General features: G+C 57.3%; 1 protein-coding gene across 3 annotated transcripts; it reads right to left on the bottom strand.

Moving 5' to 3' along the window:
- Positions 1-6,612: 6,612 nt before the first annotated feature.
- XIRP1 (xin actin binding repeat containing 1) lies at positions 6,613-12,144 on the bottom strand. 3 transcript variants are annotated; one of them, XM_060110842.1, is made up of 2 exons: positions 7,114-12,144; positions 6,613-7,035 (listed from the first exon to the last, which is right to left on the bottom strand). In XM_060110842.1, the coding sequence occupies exons 1-2, from the start codon at positions 12,142-12,144 to the stop codon at positions 6,613-6,615; spliced, it is 5,454 nt and encodes a 1,817-aa protein (XP_059966825.1). The 3 variants fall into 3 exon arrangements, with proteins under 3 accessions (XP_059966825.1, XP_059966824.1, XP_059966823.1); XM_060110841.1 differs by having other exon boundaries at positions 6,613-8,611; positions 8,654-12,144; XM_060110840.1 differs by having other exon boundaries at positions 6,613-12,144.
- Between the last annotated feature and the right edge of the window lie 290 nt (positions 12,145-12,434).

The raw sequence follows: 12,434 nt of genomic DNA, 5'->3' as shown, positions 1-12,434 counted from the left end.
CAGAAGACCCAGCTGGAGACAAGCGTGGGACTCAGGGGAGCCAAGGGGCCCCCGCCAACAACAGCCACGGCTCCACTTGCTCCCCCCTGCTCCCCTGTTTTCGGCGCTTTCCTTCCTCCCCCACAAGCTTCAGATTCCTGGAACCAAGCTCGGTGACCTCACGCCGGTGACTTCACATCCGGGACCTTCTGGGAATTCTCAGCAGCACTTTTTCGTAAGAAAACTAACGGGGGAGGCGGGAGGGGAGGAGGAAGGGTGTGCGTCAGGGGAGGGGCCGGAGCTCTCCGCTCAGAGGCAGCTTCCTCCTTCCGGTCGGGGGTGGGTGGAGCTGCCAGCGGCGTGCGGCCGAGCGGCCGCCAGCTAGACCCGAGGCCCCGCCCCCCCACGCCCCGCACGCCCCCCACGCCCCCCATACCCACCGCGGCCGGGTGCGCGCGCCAACCCGGGACTAGCGTCCCGGCGCCCATCGCTACAGGTTTGGGACCAGGGGCCAATTGCCGGGGGCCCCCAGGCTGAGACGCTGCCAGAATTTTCTTCCGAAGTTAGATAGTCGTCTAACTTGGCAGCTCTGCCACAGGTGGGGAGCGGGTACCTTCATGAGGGAGAAAAAGTGTGTGTGTGTCGCTGACTCGCAGATACCAACAGTAGGGGGGGAGGGGGGACACGTACAAAACCGAGAGTTTACAACGGCGTTTTCCAAGGTACAAAACTGCATAAAGTTGAGAGGTCAGAGAAGGACACCCTCCATGGCTTCTGCTTCCTTGAAAAGGTTGCCTCAGAGCTGTGTCTTCAACACCAAGCTTACAGAAATGAACCGGAGGGGGAAATGAGGGGGGCTGCATTATGACTTTCGTAAGCGCTAGGCACTTGGGCTTTCATGGGCTCCTTCCTCCATAAAAAAATATTTAAGAATATATTTAATAACTGTGGTGGTTACTAATGTTATATATATACTAAACCATTTTCTTCTACCCCAAAGTTCTTTTTTTCCTGTTGATTTTAAAAGAAGAACATTTTCATGGGCCCATCAAGTATTGTGGGCCTGAGGCTCCATCCATGCCTGCTGTGCCCAGTGGGTAAGCTGACCCTGGACAAAGCCAGGGTGGTGTGACAAAGCCTGGATAGAACATTAAAGGACCTGGAAAGTCTGATTCTCTTGGGGGAATGGAGTGAGAGAGGCTATAAACACAGGCGGCAGCTGAACAAGAAGGGCCTTGAATGACGTGAGGAGTGTGGATTTTATGGCGGAGGTGGTGAGGAGCCATTGCAGGGCTCGACTGGAGGATTGACAGTTTGGGGGTGGCACTGGAGGTGGGAAGGGCATTGGGATCGCTGTTGCTGTAATGACATCCAAACTCTTCCTGAGCCACAGTGGAGATGGAAGGGAGGGGGAAGGGTAAGCCACAGATTGATGTGAGGAGGTGGGGCCTGGAGAAGCCTGGGTTGACTTCTCTGGCTCATCCCTCCTGGACAGGAGAAAACAAGAGGAGAAACTGTACCGGCTTCAGGACTTCGGGAAGATCAAATGGAGGGTCCTTCACCAGTCACATAGCAGGGAGAGTTTGCATACCTTAATAGGTGTGTGGGTGGCTTCAGGGCCACCTCTTGCCCAGATGGCCCAGAAGACAAAACCACAGTCCTCACCTGGGCATTTCCAGAGTTCAGAATGAGAAGAAACAGACTGGGTTTTCAACACCCTTTACAGTAGAACACTGTTCCAGAATCTCATTTGGCTACATGTTGCTCAATCCCCAATAACTGCCTTTTCTCCCCCAACCTGCAGTCCCTGCCAGAAAACAAAAAAAAAACAAAAAACTATACGTGATTCCCACCTTCCAACGCAAACACTGGGCTTCCTCCAGAGCAGACCAGGCCAAAATCAAGGGCTGGGACAGGAACTATACTTACAGGGAGAAGAACTGGGCTCAAATGACTCCTTGAAAGACAAACCTTCATTTATTCACTCTAAAACATGGATTGAGCACCTACTATGTGCTTTTGTACCATTCTAGGCACTGGAGATGCAACAATAAACAAATGAGAAGTGGTTAGCATGGAGATGATACTCCAGTGGAGGGAGATTTGCCTGTGGAGATGGCACTTTCCAAAGTTGGCCACATATTCTTCTAGAACGTTGCCTCTTCCTCATCAAAAGGTAGTGTCTAATACCCCTTCCATTCAATATACACAGACTTGTGACTTACTTGTAACCAACATAATGCAGCAGAAGTGATTGTGTGTGACTTCTGAGACTAGATCATAAAAGGCAATGCAGCTTCTGCCTTGTTAGTTGGGACACACGCCTTTGGAAACGAGATGCAACGCAGGAAGTCCAACTACCCTGAGACTCCCATAATGTGAGGAGGCCCAGGCAACACGGGGAGGCCACACATATGTGTTCTGGCTGACATTCCAGCTGAGGTCCCAGCCAGTAGCCAGCATCGACTGCCAGACATTTGAGTGAGTGAGTGAGTGAGTTTTCAGATGTTTGCAGACTCTAGCTGTCATATTACCCCCACCCTTTGAGACTTTCCAGCTGAGACCTCACACATCATGGCACAGAGGGAAGCCATGCCCACTGTGTTCTGTCCAAATTCCTGACCCACAGAATTCATGAGCATCATAAAATGGTTTTCTAAACCACTAAATTTGGGGTGGTTTGCCATGCAGGAATAGTATCCAGAACACTGACAATAAGCAAATATGTGAGCAAGATACTTTTCTACTGTGATAGGTTCTCAGGAAAACAAACAAAAACAGCACAGCATGATAACTTGGAGGAAGGCCGCTATAGATGGGGAGTGGGTGGGTGTCGGGATAGGTGGGGGAGGCAGAGGAGGTATGGATCAGGAAAGTTCTTTCTGGAGAGACATTTGACCTGGAATGTGAGTGAGAAAGAGCCCAGCCACTAAAGATCTTGCAGAAGAGACTTCCTAGCATAGGGTACAGCAGGTGCAAAGGCCCTGAGGCAGGAATCAGCTTGGTGTGTTCTGTGAAGATCAGGAAGGCCAGTGTAACTAGGGGATGTGGGTGAGGAAGAGAGTGGGGCAATGAAGCTGGAGAGGAAGGTTGAGCGGCAAGGCATTCTGGTCTTACAGGCACCCGAGAAGAGTTAGATTTCAGGCTGAGTGAGCTGAAAGCCTGTGGAGGGCATTATAAAGGAGTGACTTGGTCTGGTAAACTCTTGATAAGAGCTTTGGGTGCCAGGTGGATGACAGACTGTAAAGACAGGGCAAAGGGAAGACCACTTGGGAGGCTATGACAGTGGTCCAGGAAAGGGGGGATGGATGGTGGCCTGGGACAGGGTGATGGCGGTGAAGATGAGGACTGTTGGATAAGCTCGGAACACAGGCAGTGACAGAGTAATGAGAAGGGAGGAGGCGCCCGGCCGGCAGGACTGTCCTGGATGGGGCCGCGGCAGGGGTCAGGACCGGAACTGGCATCCTTCTGGAATCCGGGAGGGAGGCTCCGAGCAGGGCGAGTACTGGCGTCCGGCGTCTGCCGTGCGGAGCCTGCCCCTGGCTGCGCGCCTGCCTGGCGTTTCCCAGCAACGGCTACAGCCGCCCGAAAAGTTCCGAACCCAGCGGCCGAGGTGATGTCATTGTCACCTTGGCGACGGCGGGTGGGAACACGCCCCCTCCAGGCTAGGGGCGGGGTCTGGGCGCCGCATGCTCCGCCCCCAGTCGGCCCGCGTGGAAATGCCGCCCACTCCCCTGGCAGGAGGAGAGGTGGTGCCTGGGGTTCGGCAGCAGGTGTGACGGCAGGTGTGATAGCTTGTGAGGGCACTGAGCGAGGCCTTACCGAGCGGCCGCTGCTCTCGCGTGCTGCCTCCGGTGCGCTCACTACCCATCCACCAACCTCTCCCCACTCTTCCCCCTAGGCCGCCACCTCCAGCTATTAGGACTGGTTCCTCTTGTCATTCAGAGATGCCTTCCCCAGCCACGCAAGCTAAAGTAACTGCCAATTCTCCTCTCGTGGGCTGACCTTGTTTTTATTTCCTTCACAGTATCGCTCCCTTCTAAAATTACCTTCTCTGCTTATAACATATTGTTTTCCCTCTCTAAGTTCCATGAGGTCAGGGATAAATTCTGCCATGTTCATCTCTATTCTCAGCACCCTGGATGGAACCTGGCATGAAGTAGGTGCTCAATAAATGTTAGTTGGATGAATCAGTAAATTTACTCAATCATTTAATTCACCCAGGGGTTCATTTATTTGACATTTGTGCAGTGCCTTCTAGGCACTTGTGATAAGCAGTAAGGATACTGAGATGAACGAGACAGGGACTCCACCTGGAGGTGAGAACAAGAGATAGATTAAAACTAATAATTACAGTAGGAGAAGTGAACAGCCTTGAGTTCCAGACGCTGGGCATAGTTCCAAGCACTTTACATATATTAATTCACTTAATCTGCACAATAGTAGGCACTTATAATCGTGCCCACTTTACAAATGAGAACACTGAGAACAGTCATGCCATAAGTTGCTGGGCCCTGTAATCAAGTGAGATCCCACAGAGGATGGGGGAGGGGGACCCGTGGCGAGGGGGTAATAGCGAGATGTGTAGCTGGCCCAGGTAGGCCGATTTGCTATCTTAATTGCTTATACACACCAGTCTTCCAGGGAACAGGCTGCTTCCAGCTCAGAGCTCTGCTGCCCCAGAGGAACCCCTGTCAGTGGAGCAGGCAATGATGGGGCTGGGAAGGGTGTGGAGGGCTGATCCCTGGGCTGGTGGTATGATGGGAGCCTACCTGTTCAACAAAAGCAAAGTATGGACAAGTTTCCACCTAACCTTATCGGGGGCAGGATGTGTGTGGGGGTCGGGGGAGGCAGGGGTGGACAATCGTAGTTGTCCACCTATACGGAAGGGTGTTTAGGCAATCCAGGAACTACACTCACTCCCACCTCTGGGTTTTTGCATGTGCTCGTCCCCCTGCCTAGCTGGCACTTCCCCCTGATTGTCCCATAACTGGCTTTTTACTTTTTTTTTTTTTTTTTTTTCGGTACGTGGGCCTCTCACTGTTGTGGCCTCTCCCGTTGCGGAGCGCAGGCTCAGCGGCCATGGTTCACGGGCCTAGCCGCTCCATGGCATGTGGGATCTTCCCGGACCAGGGCACGCACCCATGTCCCCTGCATCGGCAGGCGGACTCTCAACCACTGCGCTACCAGGGAAGCCCCCATAACTGGCTTTTTGTTATTCAGATCTCAGTTGAAAAGTTTTTTCCCCTTGGAGGGGTATGCCTTGGCCACACTCTCTAAGGTAATCACCTATCACTGTCACATCATCATGTTTTAAGATTCCTACCCTAGAGTGGGAGAATGGCTTAGTCAGGCGCATCACCCTTATTCCTGAACTGATTTTTCCTGTTTATTCATAGTCTCTCTGCCTCCTCATTCTAGAACGTCAGTTCCCTGAGTGTATGACCCCATTAGACCTCACCTCTGTGTCCCAGCTGCCTAGAACAGGCCTGGCATGCAGCAGGTGCTCAGTGCTTTTTGAAAGTGTGGAAAAGGGCCCTTCACTGGATCATTCTGACTTTCCAGGCCAGGATCTGTGCCTTCCCCTTCCCAGGAACCTCTGCTCTGCACATTGCACCTGGCCTGACCAGGAGGAAGGTGGCCCAGCCGTCTTGGCCACTGGAGTTCTCCTGGCTGTGGCCCTCCCTCCTTCCCAGGGCTGACTGGGCCATTCTTCCACTCTGGGGCAAGATTCTGTTCAGATTCCACTCCAGGGTGGTGTCCAAGGTAGAGGGCAGCAGTGTATGTATGTGTTGGGGCATGGGGAGCAAGGAGAATGGGGGATGGGCAGGCCTTTCTGGTTCCCAAACAAGATGGTAGAAGAAGGGGTGGCTTTTCAGAGCTTTCCAACACTGCTGTTGCCAGGAACACAGGGCACCGGGAGGTGTGGCTGTTTTCCCCCTACAGTGAGAACCCAGACCCTGGGACAGATGCACAGTTAGACACGGAGAGGAGGGAATAAAACTTGGGTTTATTCAGACTGTATCCTTCCCATTTGGAGTACAGAGTCAGGGGCATTGCGGGTGGAGAGAACCTTTGGCTTCTAGGGACATTGGTGATCGCCGACCTTTTCTGTATGACCTTTGTGCTGCCAGGATGACTCGCTGACTGAGGGAGATGGCAATGAAGGGGCCCTTCTGGGGCCCTAGTCAATCTGAAACAGAGACCAATGCAGCTGGCCCTGTCCTCGCCAGGAATTAAAGAGCAGAAGACTGAGAACATTTGACTTGTATTAAAAGAAATGAAGGCTGAAGGTCACTCACGGGGTTCTGTCTCAGGCAGTGGCGTGCATACTCACTCGTGTTGGCACGCGGGCCAGGCCCGTGAGAGGAGCGTGTGTGCCTGTACAGATTACATCCTCTGCGAGCAGCTGTGAGCCCCCATCCAGCTCCTGGGCTTGAGCTACTCAGAGGGGCTTCTTCCCAACTTTTCTTTCCCCCCTTTTGCAAGAACTGACGAAAGGGAAACTGCCCACAAGTCTCAGAAGATGCCCTTTCTTTTTGGTCCTTGCCTCATCTGTGCAGGAGGTAGGCACCCACCTCCGTCCCAGGGCCCTGGGGATGGGTGGGAGGCTGTGGTGGGAGGCGGAGAGGCTCACTGGGCAGCTGGCTGCGAGTGGCCGCAGGGCACACACACCTTCCCAGCTTCTGCCAGGCCTGTGCTGAGCCCGGCTGGACTGTGCAGGAACTGCCTCATCAGGGGAGAGGCGTGGAGCCCGAGGTGGGGGCCTGGGCCCCTGGGCGGCTCTGCGGGCGCGGTGACCATGGTGGGGGAGGTGAGCACTGAGGTCCTGCACTGGTCCACCCTCTCATATTGCTCGGTCACTGTTCTTGTGGCTCCATAGTGCTGGGAGCCACCGGGCCCAGTCTGCAGCTCCAGAACACTTTTCTGCCGCCTGGTGAGCGGGGGGCTGGCTGAGGCAGGGGCATGCCGGGGCTGTCCGGAGCACTGGGTGGCTTCTTTCTTCCCAGCCTTGTCCCAGACATCTTTCTGGTGGGGCTGAGCCTGGCCCACATCCTGGGGGAGGTGTGTGCTTTTCACTGAGACTTCGGGGCTGCACCTGGGGCTGGGAGCCTCCAGAAGCTTCCTAGTGGCCGACTCGATGGAGGTAAAGGTTGGGGAGGAGGGTGAATCTCTGCTGGGAGTTAACACTCGAGGGAGGCTTGACTCTTCTCTCAAGGTCTCCAGCCTCTGAGTAGAAGGGGTGGTTGGGGCTGCTTGACTTCTGGCCTCAGTGTGATTTCTGACCTTGGCCTGACCCTGGACCTCAGTGTGGCATGTAACCTCCGTTTGGCTCTTGACTGCAGTTTGACTCCTGACCTCTTGGCCTGGGCAGTTGGGCCTGACTCTACTGCTCTCTGTGACACTGACCTTGTGTGCACTGTGGTCCTTTAGAGGTCCATGGGAATGGCCTCTGGTGTTAGTCCCAGGCTGGAGGCTAGACATGGAGCTGAGGGCCTTGTGCACGGCCTCCTCGATGTCCAGCAGCCTGGCCAGGGTCTGTTCCTTCAGCCGGGCCACCTCTGTGCTGACCCTTGTCAGCTCCCCAAAGGCCTGCTCCACTGAGGCCTCGGGCTTGTTGGGGACAGTGGGAGCTGGAGGGGCCCCTCTCAGCTGGGGCACAGCCTCAAAGAGCCTCCTCAGTGCCCGCACGTCCACAGAGCTTTTGGCCTCCTTCTCCAGTGCTTGCACCTGGCTCAGGAGGCCCTGGAGCTCTTGCTGGCTTCTCTGCAGAATCTTGGAGCTCTCAGGGACCCCTTGTTGGGAACCGTCAGTGCACTTCTCTCCTGAGGGGCTGGGGCTCTGCTGTGGTGAGATGGGGTCACTGCTGAGAGCTGAGAGCTTGAGGGGCTCAGGGCTCTGGTCGTTGCTGCCCACAGCCTGACTTCTGGTGGGCCTGGGGGTCGCGGTGCTGGAGTCATGCTGGGGGCTGTGCTGGCTCTGTCCAGTGGAGCATCCAGCTGGCGATACTCGGCCCTGGCCTGCAGTGGTGGGGACCTTGGTTGGCCGAGGGTCATGGTCAGCTGTACCAGTCTCACCTTGTCTATATTTTCCTTGCCCCACCTCCTTAGAGGAGCTGGGAGAGAGGGCTGAGGGCTTGGGCAGCCAGTGAGGTGGGGGGATCTGGCTTAGGTGTGCAGGTTTGGGGGGCAGCTGGGGCTTCTTCCTTAGGTGCGTAGTGGGCTCCAGTTTCGGGGTTTTTGTCTGTGAATCCCCAGGGCTTCTCTGGCCAGCAGCGCTGCTGTGGGACTGGAGAAGGGGGTCCTGTGTGGGCTCAGAGGCCTGCTGGATGGAATTTTCATCATGGCCGGCTTGGGCTGGGAAGTCAGGTCCCGTCACAGCAGCTGGGAGAGGAGGAGGAGGCGGAACAGAGGCATTATGGGAGTGCAGGCTGGCATCTGCAGCCTGAGGCCCAGAGGCCAGAGTGTGGGGGGCTAAAGGGGCAGCCTTCAGGGTGGTCTCTGCAGCTTGGAGGACCCCTGGGTCGAGTCCTGCCATCACCTTCTCTGGAGGTCCCCAGGCCTTCTGTGTGTGGCTCCCAGGCTCCTCTTGCCCAGGCCCGAGACTCTGACCTGGGCCTTCCAGGAGTGGGCTGGGAGCCTGAGACGGGAGCACAGTCTCCCTGCCCCTTGGCAAGGCTCCTGTCTCAGAAGGCCAGACATCCCCCGGTAGGTCAAAGGTCCTGATGGGGTGAGCAGTGTAAATGCCATCCTGAATAGTCACCCACCCCCTAGGCAGCCCTCCAGGCAGTGCTTTCTGTTCCCCACTGACCTTTCTGGGGGCTGCTGGGATCCTGGGGTCACCTCCAGCCAGAGGCCTGGTGTTGCTCTGGGCAGTCCCAGTGACTGTGGCCGGTACTTGCAGAAGACTATCCTGGGAGGGCATAGAGGCGGTTCCAGGGGTGGGGCCCTGCTTGTGCTTGCTCAGAACTTGCTGGTGCAGGCTTTGGGCTTCGGCTGTTGCCATTCGCAGACTCTGCATGGCAGCCTGGAGGTTTGGGGACCTGGGTCCCAGGGGCATAGTCGTGGCTCCATCTGACTTTCCCAAAGCTTCCATCCCTTTCTGCCCAGTGCACCTGCTTTCCTGCTTTTCTTCCCCAGCCAGAGGGACTGCCTTTCCAATGGCCTGTGGGGGGCAGGGGGTGGCCCCTGGCCCTCTCAGATGCCTCATCCCCATGCTGGAGTCCAGTGGGGGAACATGGATGATGCTCTCAGTCAGGGGCAGCCTCTGGGCCCCCTCGCTGGCTGGCACTGGACTTGAGTCAGCCGGTGGCTCCCACCGCAGACTGTGCAGGCCACTCAGGTCTCCTTTGTCTATGCAGCTGGCCAGCAGCTGCACACTGCTCCTCTGGGGGGCCCTGCTGGTTAGCCGGGGCTGCAGAGAGTAGGCGGTCAGTGCCACTAGGCCCTGCTCTGTCTCCTGCATCACTAGCCCAGTCCTCGCCACCGAGGTCCCGAGGCCACAAGCCAGCAACTGCTGGAACTCAGGGTCCATGTCTTCGACCTTCCAGCTGCTGCCTGGTGCTGGCAGCTTCAGTGACTTGAGGCGAAGCTGGCCCACTGGGTCCTCCTGCACCAGCAGCCCCTGCTGGTCCACGTCTGGCCGGCGCAGCACTTGGCGGACGATCCTGGGAAGCTCGCCAGGCACCAGCTCCTCCTTCCGAACGTGGGGGCCGCCCTGCCCTGGGCCTGGGAGCACGTACTTGGCAAGGCAGAGCTCCCCTGGCCCTCGGGCCTCCATGACGATGCCTCCATGGTGCAGGATGCCAGGCGTGGTGTGCAGAATCCGCAGGGTCCCCTCAGCTGCAGTCTGTTGCCTCTCCCACACCCTATTGCCTGAGGGGCCCATGGGCTGCTCTTCCTGGAGGTTGCCCCCTTGGATGCTCTCAGCTGCCAGGGAGCCCATGGGGCAGTTCTCAAAGAGCCAGGTGAACTTGTGCACAGAGCCTGCTGGGATGGGCTCAGGGATTACCCTGGATCCCTGGTTTTCCCTCTTGCCTGCCTCCAGGGCCTGGAAAACTTCCTTCTGACGAGACACCTGCCCTGAGGGGATGTCCACTCTGCTGCAGTATCGCACAAGCCCCCTTCTGCAGGGATGGCCTGAGGCCTGCAGAGGCTCAGTCTCAAAGACGTGTCTGTCTGTCTGTCTTTCCCCAGGCTGGACCTGGCTGACCTCAAGGTGCTGCTCCCTGGAGCTTTCTGGTCTGTCTGGGGGTTGGGGCGTGAACATCCAGGTGCAGGACTGTGCCTTGGCCTTGGGTGTGGGATCTGTGACCTCTGACCCCTGCTTCTCACCCAACTCACTCATTGGGCATGTCTCGAACAACCAGCGGATGGTCTGTACATCGCCCTTGGGGGATGCTTCAAGCTGAGGGCCTCCCTGAGGCTTTCCTTCTTCTTCCCGTCGTTCCTGCTGCTCCCGTTGGTGGATTACCTCCAGGGGCTGGGTCTCAAAGAGCCACCGGGCAGTCCCCACGTCTCCAGCCACCACTTCCTGCCGGGTGATGCCCCGCACGACGTCGACAGTACTGGGGTTTTGGCCTAGTTGGTCTAGGGGCTGTGTCTCAAACATCCACCTGTAACCCTGTACATCACCTCCGACTACATGCTCTCTGCTGACAGAGGTCAGGGCATGGAGGTGGCCTTTGCCATCCTGCATGGCATATACCGGGGACCCTATGTCCTGGGACTGCCCAGCAGAATCAGTTCCTTCTGCTCTGCTTATGCTCCCATGGGCCGAAGCTTCACCCTGCCTGATGCCGTCCAGGGGTAGGGTCTCAAAAAGGTTCTTGAAGGTCTTCACGTCTCCCTTCACCCCATCCCTCTGGGGGGCACTCTGAGAGACGGACAGTGCTGAGGAACCATCACTGGATAGACGCTCGTACATGAACCTCTCACCCTCCTGGGGTCCCACCCGCTGCAGGTGACCCACTTGGACCTTGTCTCTGAGTGTATCCAGGGGCTGCATCTCAAATAGCCACAGGGTGGAGCGGACATCACCGGGGACCACTTCCTCTTTGGGTGGCGCCTCTGCTCCAGCCTCCTCTTCCCCCTTTAGAGTGTCTAGTGCTCGGGTCTCAAACAAATGCCGCTGCTGCTGAACGTCTGGACCAGGAGGGATAAGATCTGGGGATGGCTGGAAGTCCTTCTCGTCCACCAAGATCTCCCGGATGGCATCCAGGGGCTGTGTCTCAAAGATCCAGCGAGTTGCGCTGACGTCGGGCCTGGCCGCCTCCTCCAGAGAGATCCCCCGGATCACCCGCACCTGGCTGGGGTCCCGGTTGATGGCGTCCAGAGGCTGCGTTTCGAAGAGCCAACGGGCAGACCTCACCGCGTTGCTTTGGATCTCCTCCCGGCAGGCGGCCTTGACCTCGTGGATGGCTCCCTCTGCGTCCTGGATGGCACACAGTGGCTCTGTTTGGAACAGCTTCACCGTCTTCTTCACATCGCCCTTCAGCTCCTGGATCTCTGAGCGCAGCTCCAAGGGGCTCTGCTCCTGGATGGAGGGGCGGGAGCCCAGGCGGTCCAGTGGCCGTGTCTCAAAGAGCATCCTGGTACCCTGGACATCTCCACTGGCTGCAGGCTCCCTCACTGTAGCTGCTGGTGCCTCAGCATGGCCCGTCAGCTCATCCAGTGGCTTCGTCTCAAACAGCCAGCGGGCTGCATGGACGTCCCCTCCAGATGGCTGAGGTCCGGCTGGCTCCTGGCCTGTGCTGTTGGCAAAGGAGCCTTCCTCAAACTTGCGGGAGGTGGCCTGGACATTGCCGCCGGCCACGGGCTCCTTGGCAGGTGGCCTCTCATGGTCCCCAATGGCGTCCAGCCGCCAGTTCTCAAAGATCCAGCGCATGCACTGGACATCACCCTCAGTGGGCTCTTCGGAACCCAGGATCTCAGCCAAGTCTTCAGCCACAGCCTCAGCCAGATTCTTGCGGAGCTCGGGATGGATGTGCTTGTAGAGGCGGCGGAGCTCGCTGGCTTGCCGCTGCTGGTGGAACTTGGAGAAGGACTCCTTGGGTGGCGGCAGCGGCAGATCCTCCAGAGCAGATGGTGGAGTGAGAGGCAGGTCCTCTGTAGCTGCCACTGGGATGCTTGCGGTGGGGGCCACCTGCGTCTGAGCGTCGGCCATCCTTCTGAGGAGAGGGGGCAGAGATGAGGATGGGGTGGGGGGCTTTAGGTGGGGTGGGGCTGGTTGCTGGGAGAAATGGCAGGGAGCAGGGCCCAGGGGCAGAGTAGCCCTGCTGTGGCATGTGTTTAGAGACCCCCTCCCTTTCCAGATGTCACCTGGGTCTCACCCTGCCACCTGCGTGGTTGATATATGACAAGTCTTGAGTTTAATGCACATGGAGCCATCCATCAAGGTGCTTCCCCAGAATCACCTGGCTTGCTAGGGAGCAAACAGGGCACTGCGGGCTTTGA

This window comes from Mesoplodon densirostris, chromosome 10 (assembly GCF_025265405.1).
Source record: "Mesoplodon densirostris isolate mMesDen1 chromosome 10, mMesDen1 primary haplotype, whole genome shotgun sequence".
In the NCBI taxonomy this organism is placed as follows: Eukaryota; Metazoa; Chordata; class Mammalia; order Artiodactyla; family Ziphiidae; genus Mesoplodon; species Mesoplodon densirostris.
Note: the sequence above shows the minus strand (reverse complement) of the source record. Positions and strands in the feature narration are given on the sequence as shown.